Source organism: Pinus tabuliformis, chromosome X (genome assembly GCF_031772625.1).
Source record: "Pinus tabuliformis cultivar Carrire ecotype Pingquan chromosome X, CPIR1, whole genome shotgun sequence".
Lineage (NCBI taxonomy): Eukaryota > Viridiplantae > Streptophyta > Pinopsida > Pinales > Pinaceae > Pinus > Pinus tabuliformis.
In genome coordinates this window covers 1,665,571,583-1,665,596,727 of record NC_142308.1, presented here as the reverse complement: position 1 = coordinate 1,665,596,727, position 25,145 = coordinate 1,665,571,583, and the positions used below count along the sequence as shown (strand labels likewise).

The window sequence follows — 25,145 nt, the reverse complement described above, 5'->3', positions numbered from 1 at the left end:
CCTAAAATAAAATAAAATAAATTCTAAATGATTTTATTAGCGTTGGTTTTAAGAGTTGTTATTTACTCACAGGGTAAATGGACGTGAAACTAATGGTGTTATGACTTGACTCAAAACCTAATGCAAACGAATATGAAATTGTAATCTTTTATTTTCGATGAATTGTAACTAAAATAAGGGAAGAGGTTTCATTAAATTTTCGAAAAATACAAGAATCAATGAATCATTTCAAAATCCACATCAGAGAGAATGCAAAATACACGATTCTTGGCTCTTCTTCAAAAAATGCAACCTAAATCTCTCAAAATCCAAGTTACAAGCAACAAAATTTTGAACTTATCAACTTCTAGCATACCCAAACAAACAATCAATAAATTCTTCCTTCAACATACACAAGCTATAATTTCAATTTGACGTAATGAGTTGCAAATCACTGTAAAGCAAAAGATTATGTTGTCTTATAGAAAGAAATAATCAATAATCACTTTAGAAAAACAACAAACTTCCAACCACGAGTGCTTCCTTGAAAAACCCTAAATTTTCCTAATACTAATGACACTTTGCAGTTGAGAAAACAAAGTACTTAATCTGATGGATTGACATAAAAAGGACAGACTCAAACTATCTCAAGAATGACGAGTCTTACCATTGATTAATAAGTAATTCACTAGGTAAAACTTTGAACCCTAATTTTCAAAAGTAAAGAATTATTCAAAAAGCAACCCAGACGGTCAAATCAAAATAAGGAGGACATTTCTGGAAGGTAGACAAGTGTAATTAAATAGGAAAAATCAAAATCTTTGGACTTGATGAGGATAAAACTAAAATTTTCAAAAATTCCAAGTATGTGTGCAGGTCATAGAACAAACCAGTGCGCATATGCACTGTTGCAGAAAGAAAAGTGCACAAAAATGTGCTTTTTGCCTGAAGCTAAAGTGCGCACAGTGAGAAATTTTAGAAAAAAAAAAAACAAGTCAAATAAAACACAAAATCCATATTTTCAACATTTCCAAACACTCAGAGAGGGCTTCAACAGAAGGATCAAAGGGTCAAACAAAGAGAATAATGGAGAGTGAGACATTCCCCAATATGATCGCCAATTTTTTAGGCAAACAAATACCTCTTGGGGACAAGAGCGATCTCCCTAGACCTTAGAGAAATCTAGTAAGAAACAACAAAGAACTGCTACCTTTCCCTAGTTTATGATTGACTGAAACAAACAATATGATATAGGTCACTTACCGTTTAATCAAAATGCTTGATGAAGTCCCTTTCAGTGCCTTCGACCATTCGCTTCTCCTTGATGCTTTAAAGATCATTCCAACACTTCCCACAACTTCTCCATGATGCCTCGAAGGAGATCTGCATAGATAGAAATATACATAAGATCAAAGCATCCAATATATAGCATAAAAGATAAATGAACTAATTAATTCAATCATATATCATAAATTGATCAATATGCAATCATAACCTATGTGGGTGATCAAGGAATCCTACAAATGATATCAAAGAAGACGTAATTGGGGAAGAATAGTTTATTTAATATTAATAAAATGGAGAATAAACTTACAAACTCGAAGCCTTGATGTTACAAGTCTCTTCTCACAATCTCCAACCCTCTCCTTGAATGAATAGCCTCCTAGCCTTATTTCTGCAGCATAAGCCTACTTCCAACAGTCCTCTTCAATCCTCAGGCCTGTGTTAGCTTTATAGGCCAAGAGGGGGAAGTTTGGGATCCATTTCCCAAGGGATGAGATCCACTAATGGTGGGATAGGGGTTCCACAAAGAGAGGGAAGTAGCTCCATGATGGGAGGGATCATGGCTGAATAAGCATACATTCGAAGCTTGTTAGTTGGGAAAGATTCGACTAACAACGCTTCTAGACTTTAATTTTTATGTTTACACGTGTTAATTCATGTGCACAAGCCATAGTGTAAGACATAGCACACTTATGCACAATTTCTAATGGACCTTTCTGCGTATGCACAAAAATTGACTAGGGAACTATGCAAGAAGCCAAAAATAGGATTTTGAGCCATGGGATCGAGGAATTTCATTCTCTTTGGGATAATTTGGATTCTAGACTTGCAAAGGGATGATTTGAAATACCTATATGGATAGCGAAAGATCCAAACATATGGTGATTTTCCTAATGTGAAAAAATGATGTGTAACACCAAGGTTATGGGAGATAATGCTTTCGAGCTTAGTATCCCCCATTCCTTGGCTTGCACCCTGATGAGCCCCAGTATTGCAACAAGAATGTTACAACTCCCAAGGCTACCAACTTTAATTATCAACCCGGGGTTCATACAAACTTAAGAGGTGTCAACACTATATGTGCAACATACAACGTGCCCTTATTTCATTGATCTGATGTCATGGAGTGAATGTCATGAAATCAAAGCCTAACTAATTGCATAAATGGAATTGTTACTCTATTTGCAAGAAATGGAAATGCTACTTTATCAACTTGTAAATGTTAACTAATCAATTCATGAAAGGAAAAAGGTTAATCTACTTGCACAAATAAATCTATTTTATCTTGCATAATTCATCAAAATACCAATTAGAATTCCTTGTACCATCTACCTAGTTCACACTTGCTTGTAAATCAATAACCTACTTGCGTCATACTTGTGATAAAGAAATGAAGTCTACTATGTTTTTGCAATGAATAAAAGGAAGGGTTAGAGTGGCTTAGGAGCTTTCCCTTATCATAAAATCATAGCCAGGGGTCATTATTCATCTAGACTAAGTCATAATTGTAGTGGGGATCAAAATTGATGAAGAAAAGTGGTGGTACAGGTTTGCTACAGGAAGGGACAAATTTTCTATAGGAGAAGACAACTCACCAAATAACCAAGTAAATAAACTGAAAATGGGATGAGAAAATGTTTATTATTAAGTAGGATGTCTTAGGTCTCCATTCCAAGTGGAATCACTCCAAAATACCCTTGTTCACATTGCTAAAAAACAACAAAAAATTACTACTCTAAAAACAGGAAATTCAAGAACTAGTAAGGTAGTTAACCTATCAAATTCCTATCCTAACCAAGTGCAAATGAAATGGGGTAAATTTTGTTAGTGAATTGAATCCTTTTTATGACCTAATACAAGTTGAATCAACTCAAATAAATCTCATTAACATGTTCTAAAAAATAGCAAAAAATTACTACTATTTGCTACAAGGGACTTCCATAAATTCTAGATTTGTGAACAAGTAAACCAATCCAAGAAGCCCAATGATGAATATGACCTTCCAAAGCTATTATAAGGATCATTCATGCTTGTGACTTTGTAAATAACCTGAAAAACAACTCACTTCAATCATTTAACCCAATCTTACAACAAAAGAAGCATCAATACTAAATGTAGAAATAGGAAAAACAAGAATAAGAGATGCATGTGAATAAGAAGCGAAAAGAAGAAAATAAAATTATATAAAAGAGCTCTGAGGCATCCTGGGATGGCCAAGCCCAGGGATATTTAGAGTCCTATGAAATATACCAATCTTTAGAAGCTAAAAATGGCACCAAACTTCATTATTTGAATCAATCCAAGTACATCCCTACTAGAAATGAAAGTGGAGCTGCAAAAATACAAGTTTTCTCCACAAGAAGACTAAAGAATACATCCCCTAGAGGTAAATTCGAATTGGTACTTATACAAAAATGATGAGGAAACATTCTCCTTGAAAGAAGGAAGATTTCCCCTCCAAAATCCCTCAAATAGTGGATCTAGTTCTCAGCATTAGGAATATGCATTAAATGACATGGAACACCTTCCTAGATTTTCTCAATCACTTGAGCTCTAGAATTTGTGCAATAATTTCATAATATCCTATTGATTTACTATCCAATCTTGATCCTCTTGTAGTAGGGAGCAAGTCCCTAGATTATCTCCTCCTCCAAATCTTCATAATTTGCCCAATATTCTCACAATATTCTATAAAAATAAATAATATTAGGCACAAATATGCAATTATCCATAAACCTTCACATATTAAAGTTAAAAACATGTCATCTAATGCAAAAATAAGGGTTTAATGTGTTGAAGGATGGTCATATGGGCCTTAATTTATGTCTAATTTGGAGGCCCATCACACCCCATGCTCAATGTCAACTGCCTTCAACCATACTTTCCACCATTGTTGGACACATCAGACATTGTTGAGCAGCTGACACAAATAGAGCTCAACCTAGACTACATTGAATAGGCCACAACTGATCGAATCATGAACACATAGACCAAAAACACTCGCAAACAGAGGATCCAACTATATCGAGTTTTCAAAGCTAGCCATCTCCTGCACCAGGGCAAGCAGCTCACTAGGGACCAAGTTCAACAGAAGTTTCCCCATCTCATGGAGGCACTCAACGAAATGGTGACCATTGCTTCCTAAGGGGGAATGATTTATCCAAGTGGATATTGGTGGACACCTGCCTATTCCACTTGGACCCCCAACACTGTTTCTTTCAGTGTCCTTAATTGTAGCACAATTTTATATTTTTGGCAGTTTTTGGGTCCTAAACTTCCAGAGTTGTTTTGAGGTCCAAAAATACATTTTCTAAGAAAACGGAGAAATAAAAAAACTCCAAAATTTGTATCACAATTTCTTTTTTTTCCTCCTTGTGGATATCTTTGAAATGAGGTATTATGATAGCCAAACGAAGATCGTATGCCCAAGTTACGACCCCATGAAGTTGGTGGTCCAACTTAGCCCAATGGGGCCCAAAACTTTGGCACTTCATATCCTAGGGTTAGGGTTTCACACTTCTTATTTATGATAAAAATGCCCTTGAGCCTCATCGTAACATAGTGTGGAGACATGTAGTTGTCACATCTTTTCTTAGAGATAAGCTACCATTGCCCGAGCTAGTTTATTTCCATTCCTAATTGTAAACAATTTTCAATATTTCGTTGTAGCTCTCTTTTTCTATTTAAATTTGTATTTCATTTTGTTCTTGCATAAATCTATATCCATTGCCCGAGCTAGTTTATTTCCATTCCTAATGTAAACATTTTTCAATATTTCGTTGTAGCTCTCTATTTCTTTTTAAATTTGTATTTCATTTCATTCTTGCATAAATCTAGATCAGTGGTCTAGAGTATTCCTAATGTAAACTTTTTTCAATATTTCGTTGTAGCTCTCTATTTCTTTTTAAATTTGTATTTCATTTCATTCTTGCATAAATCTAGATCAGTGGTCTAGAGTATTGATAATGTAAAAAAATTTCAATATTTCGTTGTAGCTCTCTATTTCTATTTAAATTTGTATTTCATTTCGTTCTTGCATAAATCTAGATCAATGGTATAGAGTAGTTTGTTTGTTTGTTTGTTTTTGTTTTTTTGTTTTGTTTTTTGTTTCGTTTTGTTTCGTTTTGTTTGTTTGTTTGTTTGTTTTCTTTTTTTTCTTTTTTTATGCATGTCCCCAATGAGTGCGGGGTATAAAGAGTTAGGACTTGAATTGGTTGAACCCTTTCAACAACAACCTTCTCGACCTCGATGGCCTCCCATGGTGGAAGAAAAGAAAGACAAGGGAGCAGGAGATCCTTTTAAAATGTTGCTCGAAGAGTCCTTGAGTGACAAAGGAACAAGATGATGGATACCTTTTCCCAGATCCTTAGGCTGGTATCAACAAGTGAAGCATCTTCATCCAATAGTCACTTCGGAGGCGTTGCCACCTTTAAGGTACATGTTAACTTTGACATTCCTATATTTGAAGGAAAAATACATGTAGATGTCATAGATAAATGGTTAAATATGCTAAAAGGATATTTTTCGATCCATAATTTTTCCAATAGGGAAAAGATTACTAGTTCACTTCTTAAAGCCACCCCCACATCAAGTACTAGTGGGAAACCTACTGTGGGCGGAGGGACGAGGAAGAACCCTCACTATTTTTAGCCACACCCCTTGGAATTCTTTCTGAGACACAATCAAGGAACAATATTACCCTGTCGAGAGCTATGAAGATAGGTACATAAAATGGACCACACTACGACAAGGAAGGGACCAAGACATGTCAAAGTTCACAAATATTTTTCATACCCTTCGCACGAAGTTGGGTATCAAGGATTTTTAGCAGCATATGGTACTCAATCACCACGACAATTTGTACAAATACATCCAGGAAAAGATGGAGTTCTTGGACATCTCCTCTCTTGGCACGCATACCAATATGTTGTAAGATCGAGTAGAAATTCAAAAAGAAGAAGGGAGACTTCAGATCTGCGAATCCGAAATAGTGAAAAGGAATCTCCAAACTGTCGAACAAAGGACAGAGCCAAGGTGGGCAGACCCAGGATAACCCCTCGAAGCCAAACACAAAGAATAACACCACAAATATAAACAAGGACACAAGAAAAGGGTATGAATTCCACAAGAGCCCCACTCACAATATGAATGAGTCTCGCACCAAGCAATTGCTAGTGGCCGAGCTAAAAGCTTCAGAGTTAGATGCATGTTCTGATTCTAAGTCGGAACCCAACAATGGGACCAACAAGGGCAAGCAGATTATCGGTGAAGAGCCTAACACCATCATTTCCACCACTAAGGTCTAGAAGATTGAGCCTGAAGATCCAAAGGAGGGGAGCATCTCTTCCACTCACATATGTGGGTGAATAGTTATCCGCTGCAATTCATTGTCGACAAGGCGAGCCAAAAGAATCTCATCTCAGCTGAGGTTGTGGAGCGGTTGGGCCTATCAATGCCACCACACCTGTAGTTGTACACCATTAGATGGCTCCACTAAGGGCAAGATCTTCGCATCAATTAGCAGTGTCGCCTACCCTACAAAATCAAGCCCTTCACAGATGAGGTATAGTGTGATGTTGCCCCGTTGAAGTTTTTGATGTATTATTAGGCCAAACATACCTATGGAAGTGCCATGTTGTGTATGATTCTAGGCCTCACATTGTTATTATTACTTTGGGCAGTAAACTGTACAGGATACTAGAGGTAGCCTCGTCTACCACCATTTCTTTGATCTCTATTAAGTAATGCAATAAGATCATCTCCTAGACCATGAAATTTGTTTTCTTTCTGATTTGCTTTTAAAGTAAGCAAAAGATACATCCATAGCCCCCAAGAAAGCTACCTCCACGTAGCAGAAGCAGGTGGATAAGGTCATGGAAAAATACATAGACTTCTTCTCCTCACCCACAAGGGTACCTTTGCACTGTCAGGTCAAGCATTTGATTGATATAACTCCTGGAGTACCTCTTGCCAGTGGGCCGATATATCATCACTCTATTATGGAAAACAAAGAAATCAAGCAGAAGATCTAGGAGTTGCTACAAAAAGGGCACATCCTACCAAGTTCCTCACCTTGTGGGAACCCAATTGTACTCACGCAAAAGAAGGATGGGACTTGGAGACTCTGCATTGATTATTAGGCACTAAATAAAATCACTATCAGGAACAAGTATCCATTCCCGGGGATTGATTACCTTCTTGACCATCTCAGGGGGCCCAAGTCCTTCAACAAGATTGATTTGAAGTCTGGTTATCACCAAGTTCCAATGTAATCCACATATGTTTAAAAGACTGCCCTCAAATCCAAGGAGGGCCTTTTTGAGTGGTTGGTCATGCCTTTCAGGTTGATAAAGTCCCTTGCAAATTTCATGAGGCTGATGGATGACATCTTGCGGCCCTTCACCAACCAATCCTGGTTGTCTATCTTACGACATCCTCATCTTCAATAAGAGTTGGGAAGAGCACTTGCAACACATTCAGCAGGGCCTACAAACTCTGTGTCAACATAAACTATGTGCCAAAATTAGGAATACACCTTTGGCATGAACCATGTCTAGTATTTGGGTTACGTCATTGATGAGCAAGGAATTCATGTGGATCCAACTAAGATCCAATTTATTCGGGGTTGGCCAGCCACAACCAATCTAACAAAGCTTCAAAGCTTTTTTGGGCGTTGCGAGTTTCTATCTAAGGTTCGTGTTGGGATTCTCGCATATCACCTGTTTAAGTGAGATGTCTAGCTTCCCTCTGCCTTTAAAGCCCACTCACTTTGCCTATGAAACACTAATCTGGAAAATGGCAATTGAAACGTGGCTCCTCCGGCAACTTGCACTGCATAAACTAGCTAACTCACACTGTTGTATTCAACCTCCTCTACAAATGAATTCAGCCTCCTCTTTCCTGTCTCCCAATCACTGGAAAATGTTGAGGAAAAATTCTTCAGAGTCTATGCTCCCAAATATTTTCTAACCCCTCGCTCTAATGATTTCCGTAGCTTCTATTGCACCCATGCTGAATAACTGCAACTGGGTAGTCGAATTGTTCACAACACAACTGAAACCATCTCTAAGCCCTTTGACTGAAACCTAAGACATATTTAAATTATGGATAATTAATTTAATTAAGGTGTCTCCATGTCTTATCTCATGAAACCCTATCTGGGTTTTGGATATCTCATGTTCCTTAGCCTCTTAGACATCATTTGAGACAAGAACACCTGACTGTTACTACTAAACTAAAAAACTAACACTCCCACTTAGCGAGGAAGGTGTTCTCCACTATACCCATCTGTTCTCGGAAGTAGATGAACTCGACCCTCCCTAGAGCCTTCATGAGTATATCAGGGACTTGGTGCTCTATGGGAACATGTTTTAGCTGAAATGATCCACGCTCCTTGTATCTGACATATATGATACCTCCTTCCTTCACATCTTCAAGCGATATGACTTCCTATCATTGGAAATCACATGTCAAAAAGTTACACTGGTTGTCACTATCCACCATGCTATTATGAATAAGTCATCATTGCCTCTATGATGAAGTCATCACTACACTTGTGTGTATTGATCTCTCAAAATTTGAAGATCAAGCTTCCATAGGGTTGCTCCCTATGAAGTTATACCCCCCCGAGTCTCAAACTCTCACTAATCTCGTGTGTCACTGCAACTGGCTCTACAACTATCCCTTGAGTCTCTTATTGCACCTCCTTGGCTTGACACTGTCTCTCAAGTATTTGACCGCACCCTGCAGACATCTCGATCCTCTTTCTACTTTACTAATGTGGGCTCTCGTAGCAAATGTACTAATCCATGTGAGGAATACACAACAACTGGATTTGATCTACAGGTCAAGCCCTCCACAACTAGATCTAGACCTCTTCTTCCTCCTCCCTCAGATTCCGCTTGGTTTGGTATACTAGAGTATCATACTCCTTCCATTTGAGGATGATGTTGCAAACATAGTGAACTCATCCTCCAACCTGGCAGACAAGTCATCAATCTTTGTTGAACCTGCTATCTACTTCCTCTTCTTGTCCTTTTTCCTCTTTGGACACTGGGTGATGTAATGACCAAAATCACCACAACCGAAGCACTTGACCTTCGATAGGTCATTTTTTTCTCCTTTAGAGTCTTGTTCCTGGCTGGGACCCTGCTTCACTTTTCTTTTCCCTGCAAGAGATACTTTCTCCTCCTCCTTCTCTACCATCAGTCCCTTTTTGCAGCTATTGGTTGTACCATGTAGGAGATTGAGCCTTAACTCCTTCTCAGTGAAGTCACCCCATAGGTGCTCCCAACTAGGAAGTGTATCTTACCCATAAATCACTTGGATGAAAGTACGCCATTCTTTGGTAAAGCCGTTGAGTGTTGTGTGCACCAACTCACTATCTGATGGTTTCTCTTTGAAAACTATAAGTTCATCTCTGACACCCTGAATCCTTGTGAGATAGGATGTAACGTTCTTGGTCTTTTTCTTCTTGACCGTTCTCAGCTTCTCCTTGAGAATAATTTTCTGATTCTTAGACGGATCATGGTACAACTTTACAACAACATCCCACATGTCCTTTGTTGTTGTCTTATCTGCAATATGTTGGACATTATGATCTCGAACTTCATTGAGGACCATCCTCTTGGGTTTGGCCATATCTTTCTTGAAATCAAGATACTGGATAGGGTGTGTTGGCTCGGCTATGAGTCTTGTCACAAACTATTTCGGATTGTGCTTATCTAATAGGAATTGTATCCTGGCCTTCAAGATGTTAAAGTTCAAGGTTCCATCCAACCTGTCCTGATCGTTAAGTCTTGCTGCGGCCATCTCTGCGAAACTCTAAAACTGGAGAAATAAACTGGGAGATCTCCTTCTTCTCCTGGCTAATTAACTTGACATTCTCCCTACTATTCATACTCCTTTGTGGAAATGCGTAGATTTGCACCTAGGAAATTTGCACTTGCCTCTAGACTCCTTCCCAGAACTCACATTGCTTGATACTTCACTCTTGGGTAACTCGCTCTACCTCCAGATGTCCTTCTCTGGTACTAGAAAATGCACTGCTAACCCTGAAATACTCACTAGCTGGACTGGAAAGCTCACAATGGAAAATAACTCTTCTTGCGATGGCCTTCTTCTACTTGAAATTTTGGCCTCCTTTCTTGCTACTGGAAAACTAGAAACCCTCTTAAAAAATTTTAGAAATCTCCTTTGTGTGCTTTTACCTTCCTTGATTTGCATTGATCTGTTGTTACAAAACCCTTGCTGCAAAATCACTGACATGCTCCCTGAAAACCCTTCCCGACAACTCTACTTCCCATTGTTACTACTCCTGAGACAAACCAAACTTTTCCTGACGTGGACTAGAAATCGATTTGCTTCTCTCCTGCAATTCGCACTGCCTGGCTAGGCTTGTGCAGATAAAAAATTTTGTGCCTCAGATCTCCCTTTGAATTGCATAAATTTCACTTCCTTTGCTTCTAGAGCCTCTCATTTGACCTTTGTTGCTCTGATACCATGTGAAAAATCCTTGAATGCAACAACTGGAGATTAATTTTCTAACTGTTACAGTTCTTTTATCTTTCGAATTATTATTCGACAAATAATGATAAATGAAGTATTGCAGTCTTCACCATAAAAACACTGTGGAAATATAAAATACGAAACTTAGAATAGACGCACAAAAAAATAAATATAACATCATTATTGTTAGATAAATGTCCTTGGAAAAACTAAGAATGGAAAACCAGTGCAACAGATGAGGGTTTTTATTATCTCTTCAACAAATTTAAGAGTACAATAAGTTGCCTACCAAACTGGCAAGGCTTTGATAATGTTATACTGGAAAAATAATTTAGAAGATACCCTTGTCTCCCTTTGCAGTTGATTCGGTCTCACTTAGCCTGCTCGCACTCTCCTTGGCCACTCGCATTGTAGCCCATAAATGCACACTACATGGTTGAATAAATTCACACAACCCCAAAAATGCCTCTAGGTGAGACGTCTAGCCTCCCTCTGCCTCTAAAACACTGATATAATAACTTGCAATTGAAACGTGGCTCCTCTGACAACTCGCACTACGTAAACTGACTAACTCACATCGCTATATTCAACCTCCTCTTTCCTGTGTTCTTGACACTGGAAAATGTTGAGGAAAATTCCTCTGGAATCTCATTTGATCTCTTGCTCCGATGCTTTCCCTAGTTTCAACTGCACGCTTGCTGAATACTTGCAACTGAGTAGTCAAACTGCTCATAATACAACTGATACCATCTCCAAGCCCTTTGACTTATTCTTATAATATCTCATTGGAGTCTCAACAACCATGATTACATCTTAACCGATGGCTAAGATCAATTTGACTTCATCAATATAAGCCTCTAGAGCAAAAATAAACCTCCTTAATTAATTAACTTTAATTAACCACTTTTCCTAAGTTAGACTTAGGAAATATTTAAAATATGACTAATTAGTTTAATTAAGGCGTCTCTAAGTCTTATATCGCGAAATGTTTTATGGGTTTTGGAGATCTCATGTTCCTTAGCCTCTTAAACATCATATGAGACTAAAACACCTACTTGCTGCTACCAAACTAAAAAACTAACATAGGCATTTGAGTTTGAAGCCTACAAGGACAAAGATAGGCTTGGCCTGGCACTATCTACTACTAGACCCTCCCGTGGTTTCGATTGTTAAAAAACTACCTTCTAATCCCAAAATTCGACAATTCAGGAAAGTTGGTTCCCTCTTTGCTCTACAACAAAGCTTTGAAACTGGTAATTTTGGTTTTCCATGAAGAATTTATATTAGCCCATATTATTTATTCTTTTATAGGTTGGTTAACTCATTTTTGCATTGGTGCCTGGGCTATCCATTTTTTACTTCTTCCTCCCTCATTCCTGGTAATTTTCTCTGGGTGACACCCCTTGTTTCTTGTCCCCCATCGATTCTCTTCTTGGCCCGCCCCACCTTCTCTTGTCCTTGGGCTCCACTATTGCTCCACATTGCTTTCTTTCCATCTTCTTTTAGCTTGCTTCTTCTCTCTACCTGCCCTGCTTTAAATTATGAGTTGGATGAACGTAAGCTCCCACTTTGGTGTATTCAAGCCTATTTATTGTTGGGGATCACTTTTTATTTGTCCCCTCCCTTTGTGCTAACACAATTTGCGTATCTCTAAGGAGGTCCCTTTGGTTATGGTGATTCTTTGTTCGATACTCGACATACGCGGTGCTCCTCCTAGTTCCCTAAATCCTTGAGCCTATTTAGGTCTCTTCTCGAGCTTTACCAATACTCTAGACTTTATCCCATTCCTTGTTAGCGAGCATGAGTTAGGAGGGTTGTTGCTTATTACCAAGACAGAGCCCACAAGGGGAGTGCACACATGCATCATTGTTTGGAGGATGTTGTCTCTCGCTTTTGTGACCATATGTCGAGATCAATATGAGAAGAGCTCAGTTGTGCTGTGGGGGAAGCTTCCTCTCACAAACTACCCCTATCGGACACAAAGATTCTTACTCAATGGGAAAATTAGATTCTTACACAAGGAATACAAGAGGTTGTTTTAATTAGTACATGCAAACAATTGATCTCCATTGGCGCATGGAATTTCTACTAGGGTGCACTCTCTTGGACCAACACGAGCATCACAATGATATTCTCCATTCCATTGAGCATCTACATCGACATCTAAGGGACTTGGATTTAGAAATTTGAGGATGAGACATAATACACAAATTACACACTAATAATATTTTTTATTGCACAATTTGCACTCAATTACAACAAATTTATATAGTTGGTCTCAGATCCAAATAATTCCAAACATGGTTATGGGTTGAGATATTATCTCAACAAAATCCAAAACCAACTCTAAACTCACCACACTGCATTAATGGAAGCATTATCTGCAAGTCCCTCCCTTAATGCTTACATGTCAAATACTAAAATCACAAATTACAACAACAATACTAATCTTTGTTTAACTATTCTTCACTGGCACTTACACCCACTCTGGAATCTCATAAACAATGCTCTTTCTTCAACCACCATAGCTTCAAGCTTCTCACTTGATCTCCATTTAAAATATAACTGCTTCTTACCATCATTGACGTACTTGTAATGATTAACAATACTGACATACTTTATTTTTCCAAATTACATAGCTTGTAGTAGTTGTTAGAAAAAACAGTCGAGTAACTGAACCATCCTATGGACAAACTCCTATCTGTGGGATGACATAGCTCACTGTATTTGCCAGTTATCTAGGATAGCTATCTAGATATTGAATGTGTTTAGAAGTTAATCATATAGCTTGACCTCTTCACACACACACACACACACTTAGCAACATATAAGGATAACCTGTAACTAATTTTCCTAGCTTTACATGACCCATCCACTTTATAACAGACCGTAAACATAAGCAATTCAACAATATGTTATTGTGGCATTGTATACAAGAAGCACAAATGTGAATGATGCTACTTTGCTCTATTGTTGGTTCTTCATCACATGATCATCTCACAAATCTGGCAGCAAAATTATAGATTGCGAGACACCCTTTTCACAATAACTCTACAACCCACACCATCTGGAGAAGTAGAACAATAAACACACACATATCACATCACAAACACAAAAACAAAAGTATCAAACCTTCCTTCCTCCTTCAAGTAATAATAGCTTCCATGTTCGACCTTTCAAATTTTTGAGATCATATGAGGGCCCGAGATAGGGTTTCGCTATTAAGCCATCTGCGATATCATTCTCAAGCTCTTTCCTTCATGATGCTTTCTGAGGCTCCCAATTTTTCTACCATGAAATTGTTGTTTATAGTGGCGACAAATTTCAATAAGGCAAATCTTCCACCACAAATCGTCAGTGGCCTTGCAACAAATAATTTGATGTGATTTGAAGAACAAAAATAATTTATCATCATGAAGCTATTGAAATCAGAGTTTGGTGGCAAAATTGATGCAAAGAGCCAACAACAGTGATTGAGAAAAATATTCACAACTCTATCTCCTATCTTGTAGGTTGGCTGGAAAGTATGGCACAACAACAAGGCTGAATCGTAGAACCGGTCTACTATTTAGCGATCTGGAACCCAGATAGTTTTAACACTAAAACTAATTTCCACATAAATGTACAGTGCCTTTGGATAGAAAATTCAAGCTCAACACCTCAGGGCATGTGAAAAGTGAGCTTGATGACTGGCCCAACATTTCATAAATCGTTGTGGTTGATTTCGATTTCTAGAAAGGTGACTTGTTGGTTGGAGATCAGAGGAGCCCACAACTCAATTAACAACCAATTCACTCCTATAGAAAATCGAAACTTTGAGGTTGTTGGACAGAAATGCAATGCAACACATCGAAATGAATTTAGATATGATTTGATATGTGAATGTGACTTTCAAGGCTTTTAAGAGCCATTGTCAAATATACTCGATGGGCTTTTCCTTCAATGCTGACTGCAATGGCTTGCCCCATGAACTCTAGGGATTCTTTCCTTTCAAACTCTTATGTGTAGATTTTAGAACATGCCTCCACACAAAATTGAATGATGAGGACCTAGACCATCAATAGATCACCACCGGGAACAAATTCCCTAAAAAACAATTTGTTGTCTCCCCATGTTGTGCTTGTTTGACAAACACACAAATCACACCCAACACATAAATACACAAAACTAATACTCTCACATAGTAATATCTAACATACGACTACTCTATGTACAAAGAATTAACATTGCTAAAAATTCCATGATCGTAACTGCTCTCGTGAGAGAGTCAGGGTTGAACTAGCTTTGATACTAATTTAGAAAGTTGAGGAGCAAACATAGTATACAAATTACACACTAATATTATTTTGTATCACACACTTTTGCACTCAATTACAACACATTTGTATAGTTGGTCTTCGGTCCAACTAATTCCAGACATGGATATGGGTTGAGATATTATCTCAACAAATCCCAAACCAACTATAAACTCACCACATTGTATTAATGGAAGCATTATCTCCAAGTCATGGATTGAAGGATGGAGCGGATTGAACAACATATTGACATCCCCCTAGGCGGGAGGAACTTTCGAAGATAACAAAGAGCCCATCTAGGTCGTTGTTTTGGATTCAAACCCTTTTGCCTAGTTTTTAACATGTCCATGCTTTATGGTTCTTTTGTTACTAGTGGTTTTCTACAATGTTGTTTAGGCCAATTCTCAATTTTGTATGCAATTTTTTTAATTTCCTAGTACTTAGTTACCTCTCACATCTCTACAGAGAGTTAATTTTTGGATTTGGTTAGCTCTCTTAGTGAGAGACTAACTTGACTTTTCAATATCTTTTGTAATTTCTAGTTTTGAAGGCAATATAATTTACCCTAGAAAAAAAATACAAGAAAATTATGTCTTCAAAGCTGTAGCTTTTTCCTCCTCATAGAAGCCTTAGACACAATGAAAGCTTTTGTATATGTAGCTTTGTCAATGGTGTGCAAGAACATTAATATCCTTAACATCATTTTTGATACATGAAACTTCATAAGTGCTTTTTCTCTTTTGAAAATGGTCTCTTAAATATGTAAGTATTTTATAACATCAATCAACCCTTATCATGTCGATAATCATTCCTTAATTTTTCTTTTAATCAATCTCATTTTATGGTCCAAATAAAAAAAAGCTCTCATATTCTTGAGGCATCCTCTAAATCAATGGATGGAGTTTTGAATAATAATTTCCTTGCATCTCTAAATCCATGTATATGTTTTCCCTTTTACTTAATATGATCATGATTTTACTATGTTACTTGTTAATAACCACTTATAATGGCAATGAAAAGCAAAATGATAGAGGAAACTAAACATTACTTTAAAAAAAAATATGAAATTTGTATAAATATAAAAAATATTATTAAGACCAAATCCATCTTAACTTTGGATATAGATAAGTGTCTAAATGATTTTTTTTCATGCTTGATATATGAGATAGGGGTTTTTACACACACACACATATATATAAATATATATATATATATATATATATTAATACGGTGGGAAAATCTATGATAGCCGAGTTGTCAAACCAACAACGGGGACAACTATATCTGTGAATGCAACTTGAATCATCACCGTTATTCAATAAAAACCACGTCACTTGGAATAACTCGTTGGTGGTTCGTAATGGGCGGGGTTTCACTCCTACAAGATGCCTTTGGGCTTTGGGCATTACCTCTTTCCTTACATGCGAAAAAGGCAATTTTTTAACCAAACAAAAACACTTTTAAAGCATACTCAAGAGCTTACAAGGAAATCTTTATTACACATTACATTTTTATCTAGAAAAGACAAATTTTTAGCCAAACAAAAACACTTTTAAATCATACCGACCTTTATAATTAAATCTTTCTTTCGCATTACATTTTTATATTAAAATTCATGTAAACATAGTCCAGACCAATCTTTATTACACATTACATTTTTATATTAAAATTCATTTAAACATATTCGAGACCCTATAATTAAATCTTTATTACAGATTACATTTTTATATTAAAATTCATGTAAATGTCAAATTATTATTTTAATATAAATATTATTAATATAGTATCGGAACAACCGAAGTTTGTCGGAAAAGGAATCGATGCTGTTCTGAACCTCTATGATACGTTGTCCATACTTCATATTGGGGTAATATGGGAAATAGAGAAATGCCTCTTTTTTAGATCTTCCAAATCATCTATACCACGGAGCGGGGACCCATAGGACCAGCCAGCAAACACTCACCCTTACTTTGAATACCGGTTGCCACCCGAGCATACGACAAAGAAAGGATTCCCCTGAACTACATATAAGAAATCTTGTCATTTGCCCTTGGAATATTTTATATCGAAGTTTCCACTCGACCTTGGACTCATCACCTTCCTTATCGTCTGGCTTATAAATAGAAAAGAATACAGAAATATAGATTTTAAGTCCCCATCTGTAGGGTTTGGCTCCCCAGGATCTTGCTTCACCTTTAAATTTTAGGGTTTTGTAGAGGAGTTTTAGGGTTTTGTAGAGGAGCTGAGAGCAGTCTCGCAGCGGAGGGGCAGGATGGTTGAGAAGGGCAAGACCCGCAGGGACGAGGTGGTAACAAGGGAGTACACCATCAATCTTCACAGGCGCCTCCATGGCTGGTACATGAAACTCTGAAGCTTTTAAAATCATCTTTCTTTGTGTATGACATCGCATATTATGTTTTTCTCGTTTGATCTGTTGACGATTTGGATTTTTCCCATAAAATTTCCCATATGCATCTGGAAAACTATTTTGCATACACAAGTTTTTCAAGTTCAGGGTCTAGTTTTGAGTAGTTTTCAAGTGTTCATAGGAATTTATTCGCAGAATTTTTCATCTGCAGCACGTTTAAGAAAATGGCTCCAAAGGCCGTTAAGGAGATCAGGAAATTTGCCCAGAAGGCTATGGGAACCGCCGATGTGAGGCTTGATGTGAAGCTTAATAAGGCTGTATGGAGCAGGGGCATCAGGAGTGTGCCCAGGAGGATGAGGGTTCGAATCTCCAGGAAGCGCAACGACGAAGAAGATGCCAAGGAGGAGCTTTATTCGATTGTAACGGTGGCTGAGGTGCCTCCGGAAGGGCTCAGTGGACTGGGTACCAAGATTATTGAAGAGGAAGATTGATGTGATAATATCTCCAGAAAATTTTGCTGCGCAGCAGTACTTAGACTATTATTTTCTTTTTAGTGTTGTGATTGTGAGGGTATTTAATGCTTTGGCCCTTCATTTTTGTAGGACATGGGTTTTGTCCGGTTTTTTATGTTGACGAAGATGTAGCTTATTTGTTTATTCGTATCTGGAATGCTAGGATTAATCACAGTTTTTCATACCACATAAACACGTACCCACATCCCGTTTGTCCGCTTGTCAAAGTTTATGGCAATAATATATTCGTTTAGAGGATTACTGTCTATTTTCGAGTAATTGTTTCACAACACAGTCTGACTTGCTTATGATTTACTGTGGGTCAAATGAATCATATTTTATCTTTTATCAACCTGTTGTTCAGTTAACTTTTTTCTGATTATGTTAATATTCAATTTTAAAGCAGTTGAAGAATGATGGAAGAATATTGTACATATTCTGCTGGATTTTTCTACCATCTGAATATATTTTCTTCTTGCTCTTGATTCTGAAATTTTCGTCCTATGTACTTGCTCGCATTTCTCTTGGATTCTCTTACCAGACAGTCTGTGCTATCAGTAAAAATAGATGTAAATGTAGTATTATTTAGTTGAACTATCTTACGTATTGTGATGGCATGCATGAATACGTGGGTCAGTTTGTGGTTAAGATTCATTTCAAAATTTGGAATAATACAATTTCAGCATGGGAAACTGGATTGTAAGATCACGGTTCTGGTAAAGAAACTGAGCAAAATTGTATAACTTTGTATTTTCAGATTCTCAGGATGCTGGTAAGCTTAAAACTATCTAGGTGGACTCCCCCACTGCTTATCTGATGAACAATTTTTGTTTTCAGTCTGCTTTTAGTTATATTTACAATCTTGTTATCTGGTTAGAATTAGTATAAGCCACCCTAAGCAGTAAGCTAAAACTATATGATAGCTGTATTTGGTATTTGATAGGTTTTCTGACATGATTCCAAGTTTTTGAGTCGAAAAAAGTAGCAAACGACTAGGTACAGGAAAACATTTATTTTCTATACTGTTATGATATTTCAGCCGCCCAACTTACCAAAAACAGGAAAAGAAAAAACAATTTCAGATTTGTATGCATATGTTGACGAAAGGAATGCTAAACGTACAACTTGCCTATTTTTGGATGAATGTTTTTATGGTATCATTAATTCAAAAGAATAGATAGATAGGTAAATAGTTGACATTGTCCTAAGATCGATAACACTGAAAGTATGCATTTTGATTTATAAACTATTCTACTATACAATAACTTAATGTCCAATACTAATATCAATAGAGCTTCTATCCATTGTAACTAATGGTGTTTGTATTCTACCATAGTATGTGATGTTCATGCAAACTTAGGCATTTGCTGTGATATAAGTTATATTTCATTGATGTGGGAAAGAAGAAATTTCCTGGATTCCAATTTATTAATCAAACCCTCTGTATAAACGACCATGGCTTATACAGTTGAGAATGAGAATGGCAACGGAATGGATTATTATGGTTGAAGTACTACAATCATTTATTGATTAAGAAGAGAAGCTGCATGGCGGCAAGTCCTTACCATGAGCGGGCTTCAAGAAAAGAAACACCACCAGAAATACATATGGGCCATGGCAGTATACCATTATTTCAGCGCAACCTACTACATAAATAACGTTGGAGGTAAGGATCAGTGTTTAATACCCTGCAGATAGACATATTTTACTGTGGAAAATAGACAAGCGTGTCCTGAAACTCCTCCAAGTAGGAATGCATTGGAACCACTTTCAGGATCAACCGGGAAACATGAACATGTGGATAGGTCCATGTGTAGCTTAATGTTGTCCTAGACAGAGCTTATAACCTCTTCTATATAGAGCTGAAGAAAAAGCCTTCAAACAAATCCTTGTCTTAGGGCTCTTAAGCAACATACAAACAGCATGATAGTAACTTTAAAGTTATGAACACAGATCTGAAAAAAGATAAATGAAAATCCTCAAAAATCTGATCTTCCTTGCGTTCTTGGATATGGCATGTACCCAGGTCTAGCTTCAAACCCGTGTTAGAGAGACCATCCACTTATTTGTTTCTTTCCCTGTAAATGTGATGAAAAAAGAAACTTTGTGATTTTTTCGTGTTTTTCGCACTGGTCATTGGTGCTTTGGTACTTTGTTGGAGTTTATGGAGAAGTTGCTCTTATGGAATTGCTTATAGAGCTGTCACAATTGAAGCACAACAATCTTCAGCACAATGCAATTTCAGGATCCAGAGGTTTGATGATACCAATGTGACTGCTGGTACTCAAGAAAATCAAAATGTGAGTTCAACAGAATCAGAGCAATGAACATGAAATGAATGGCAAACAAGAGGAATCCTTGTATCGATCAATGGATGAGTGGGAGAAAAGTTGTGATAATTTCTATGCTGATTCTGACTTTAGTTACACTGTGGGGAGCACTGTGAAAAACTGGGACCTCAAGAGACAAAAATGGTTGAAGACCCATCCTCATATAAAGAACTATAGAGAAGGAGGGAGGCCTCGTATCTTGGTCTTGACAGGCTCACAGCCTCATTCCTGCAAGAACCCAATTGGGGATCATCTGCTTCTGAGGTGCTTCAAGAACAAGCAGGATTATTACAGGATCCATGGCTTGGACATGTTTTACAACAAAATCCTCCTTAATCAGAAAATGTACACTTTCTGGGCCAAAATTCCTTTGATATGGATATGGATATGGTGGATGGACTCAGATGCTGTGATCACAGACATTGAATTTGAGCACCCATTGGAGAAGTACAAGGACTTCAATTTCATAGTCCATGGATGGGAGGAAAATGTTTATAAGAAAAGAAGCTGGTTGGGAATCAATGCAGGGTTTTTCTTATGAGAAACTGTGAATGGTCCATGGATTTCATGGAGAGGTGGGTTGTGATGGGGCCTCAGAGTCCTGTATGAGTTCTCCTGGTCCTACCTATAGAGAAACCTCCTATTTAGTATTTTCTAATAGTAGAGAGCATTGGTCATCGTTAACTTAGTGGTTCTTTTCATCCTCTTAAATAAAGTCTAAGTGCTTTCTCAATCAAGAGGAAAGATCTCTGTATCAAGAGGAGAGATATCGATCCATTGTCATTGCATGAAGTGGACACAGTGATCTCATAATGCACCATTAGAGATGCAATTGCACACCGTTGACATTAGGAATTATTAAGAAGAATTCTCGCAACCAACATCTCCAATACTACCAAAACAGTAATATCAAAGTGCATCTTACACAAACAGCAACCAGGAAGCTGCATCTAACAAAAGGTGATTGCATGTAGTACATCTTTAACTTATTGGAGAGGTGGCATGTACATCTTATTGAAATAGTTATTTGTCTCCTAATGTTATAATACAAAAAGGTCATGGAAATGCTATAGTATGGCCTCCATTTGGTCTGTTTTTGGATGTTACATGGTGCGACTGACTCACTCGCGACGAGCGACAATAGTTAGAATTCAGTCATTGATACATGCAACCACATTTAATTAGCATTGAGTGATCAATTAATGTTTTGGCAAGAAATATGAATATTGCAGAAATACGGCTATGAAAATATGATGTTAATGAAGCAACAAACAATTCTTAATTGTCCTTATTTAATAATGGCCTTCATGGTTGTATTTATGGACTATTTCTAAATTCGATAATTCCTACTTATCCTCTTTGGAATGCCCAAGATTCTCAATTGTAGAAAAAAAAAGATAATGCCAAATTTGTAGGGTTCATACAGAGCTCAGCATAGCAATCCCATGATCCTTTGTCTATTATGAGTATTTTTCCATGCATAAGTATTAAGAACAGTTAATATAGGCACCTCATTCCAATGCCTTTGGCAGTGGGCATCTGGAGTGATTTCAGTTGTTTTCTACTCAATCATTCTTAAATTTCTCATATACCTGGTATAGATGATGTTGTATGTATTTTGTAGATGCTAGGGGCAGCATACATGCCAGCCCCATAGCAATCTGATTGTTCTCACTTGTTTTCTGCGTTTGCCTCACCATGCTTGTACTAAAGAAACTTGTGCATAGTATTGGCAACATTTCAGTTTATTGTATGACAATGCGAATGTTTCCTTCGATTAGAATTATTCCCTACTCTGTGCTACCCTATCATGCATCTTTACACGGGTTTTACCTCAAATCTGAGTATGATATGTTACTTGAAATAGCTGGTTGTAATGGAAGAGTTGCTATTTCTGCTCTGTAATGTAAGGTACACCTGAAATCTGACAATGATATATGGTTACACATATACGTAGAACTTGGCCTCGTGCTAAGTACTTGAGGGAAATTTTTACCAATTATAGAATCTAACCCTAAGCTCATTCAAGTGTAATCATGATGAATGATTGCATGGCTGGGAAATGGTACCTTCTGTAGAGTTGTTTTCAGTTTACTTTTCCAAGATTTCAAGGGATGTTTTGATGAATGATTATAGCATATTAAATGGTTAGGATATGGCACTTATCTAAGATATTTTGGTATTTAGGGCATGATTTTGTTCTATTTTCAAGAGAAAATGCATGCTCAGTAGAAGAGACCTATCAGTTTATTGACACTGCTCAGTATTTCAGCTTGCTTATCCAAGATATTTTGGTATTTTGGGCATGATTTTGTTCTATTTTCAAGAGAAAATGCATGCTCAGTAGAAGAGACCTATCAGTTTATTGTCACTACTCAGTATTTATTAAGGAAATAGTTGAAGGATAAGGCATGGTAAACATGAGCCCTCAAGATGGGAAACTCTTCGGTAAAATCTTCATTACAGGGGGCTCAGTATTCTGGCTCTAGATGTCTCCACTATTTAGACCCTGAAATATATATCTGCATATATGTGTAAGTAGCATCTCAATGCATTGCACCCATGACTGTTGTCAAAGAGACCATTCAGCAATCCGACTCTCACCAACTTGCTATCTGTGTATGCGTTGAGGGAGTATGTTTAGCCAGTGGGACGGTCTTCTTCTAATAGAAGCCAGTGGTGGTTGCTTCTTAGTAAGAAATGTGGATGACACTCCTTTTGATTGATTCTATGGTCAGAGGGTTGCCAAAAGTTATCATATACCTGGTATAGAGGATGTTGTATGTATTTTGTAGATGCTAGGGGCAGCATACAGGCCAGCCCCATAGCAATCTGATTGTTCTCACTTGTTTTCTGCATTTGCCTCACCATGCTTGTACTAAAGAAAATTGTGCATAGTATTAGCAACATATCAGTTCATTGTATGACAACGGGAATGTTTCCTTTGATTAGAATTATTCCCTACTCTGTGCCACCCTGTCATGCATCTTTACACGGGTTTTACCTCAAATCTGTGTATGATATGTTACTTGAAATAGCTGGTTGTAATGGCAGAGTTGCTATTTCTGCTCTGTAATGTAAGGTACACCTGAAATCTGACAATGATATATGGTCACACATATACATAGAACTTGGCCTCCTGCTAAGTACTTGAGGGATATTTTTACCAATTATAGAATCTAACCCTAAGCTCATTCAAGTGTAATCATGATGAATGATTGCATGGCTAGGAAATGGTACCTTCTGTAGAGTTGTTTTCAGTTTACTTTTCCAAGATTTTAAGGGATGTTTTGATGAATGATTATAGCATATTAAATGGTTAGGATATGGCACTTATCCAAGATATTCTGGTATTTCGGGCATCATTTTGTTCTATTTTCAAGAGCAAATGCATGCCCAGTAGAAAAGACCTATTAGTTTATTGTCACTACTCAGTATTAGTTTATTGTCACTACTCAGTATTTATTAAGGAAACAATTGAAGGATAAGGAAAAAATGAGATTAATCCAGCTAGTTGTTCAAGATTAGATGATGGCAGTGTGTGGCTGTGAACTGAACTACTTCCTATAGTTCAGCCTTCTGTATCTGCGATCAAACTGAGTTCCAAACTGAATTTTATTGGTGCATATAAATACTAATTTCTTGTGCTAGGTTGTAGGTAACTAATAAGCATTAAAATTTCGATACTGTATTTGCTAATCAATGGTTGAACACCACATGAGGATGTTTTCCAAATAAGTTATTGCCCCAACCTTTCATTATAGCTCCACCAAATGGAAAATACATAATAATCTTTTAAGATGATGGATTTGCTTATAAGCTCTTTGAATAATTATCAATTTTGGTAGTTTGAGTAGCTCAATTGGGGCCTTAGCCCTATCCTGAAGGATAAGAACACTAACTTTAGACAGGCCTCTGTCTATTTTAGCTCTTTGATTAACCGTTCTATCTGCAACAGTGTTTAGATTCCTCCTGATGTCTTTGTAGTTTGTACTTATTCACGAAGGACAAATGAGATCCTTGCATTCCTTTGCTAACCCCAGAAGATTCCAATCATTTGTTTTCTATTTGAAAAATCCCGTTCACTACTTTGTTATTAATAGCTGGGTCATTTTAGAGCGCAAGGACTACAATGCTTCTGTCATCTTCAGTCATTGCTACTCCACCAGTTGCCTGGATTTCCTTTGACAGCCATATCAAATTCAAGACCAAATAGCTCCTGAGAAATGAAGTACAAAGTGAGTCTTCGTAATATGACCGCTCATCTGTTCTTTATCAACACAGAAGTTACTTTTGTTGTTTTCGAAAAGTGTTTTAATCCCCAGTTACTAATAATGAAAATATCCTAGTGAGGGTTTCTGTTCATATTCAGTTGAAAAAGAGGCCTTGTTTTAACCCTTTCATTTTCTGCGCTGCAATCCCGAGCGCTGCAATCCCGAGTCCACATTTGTTTGGCCAGCAAATATTATAGAATAAATGGCTAATCTTGATCTATGCTTATTTGCAAATATAACATCATTTGGTACTTTGGAAGCCTCTTCTCTGTAAGATGTTTAAAGTTAAAATTCATTTTTGTGACATAAGACATGTCAAGGCTGCAACCCTTATTATGTGGGCTGCTATATTCTGTTCCATAATTTGCTCCTTTGTTGTTGGCCTCTCACTTTACACCTCTCAATTTGGTATATTTCAGTATGGAATATCGTCTTTCTTTTCCTGCAGTCTAATAAGATTAAAAAAACTTCAAATATTTAATCAATTTCTGCCTGAAAATGTTCAGAAAGTGGTTGCATTGAGAATTTTTGATTCAATTATTGGTAGTTATTCATTCTAAAACTAATCTTGCTTAATAAACAATACATTTTCTTTA

At 37.2% G+C, this 25,145-nt stretch overlaps 1 protein-coding gene and 1 pseudogene across 1 annotated transcript; both read left to right on the top strand.

Annotated features, from left to right (window-relative positions):
- Positions 1–17,124: 17,124 nt before the first annotated feature.
- LOC149146396 (large ribosomal subunit protein eL31-like) lies at positions 17,125–18,213 on the top strand. The gene is made up of 2 exons (XM_089446822.1): positions 17,125–17,420; positions 17,645–18,213. Exons 1-2 carry the CDS (start codon positions 17,338–17,340, stop codon positions 17,922–17,924), a joined length of 363 nt encoding a protein of 120 aa, XP_089302948.1. The 5' UTR covers positions 17,125–17,337; the 3' UTR covers positions 17,925–18,213.
- Positions 18,214–20,315: 2,102 nt separating this feature from the next.
- LOC149146395 (glycosyltransferase 6 pseudogene) lies at positions 20,316–20,816 on the top strand (annotated as a pseudogene).
- The last annotated feature ends 4,329 nt before the right edge of the window (positions 20,817–25,145 follow it).

Bases quoted from the DNA above. Each gene is read 5' to 3' on its own strand.
- LOC149146396 (XM_089446822.1), top strand. From the start codon at position 17,338: ATGGTTGAGAAGGGCAAGACCCGCAGGGACGAGGTGGTAACAAGGGAG. The intron at 17,421-17,644 runs GTACATGAAACT...TTTCATCTGCAG, and splicing joins CACAGGCGCCTCCATGGCTG to CACGTTTAAGAAAATGGCTC.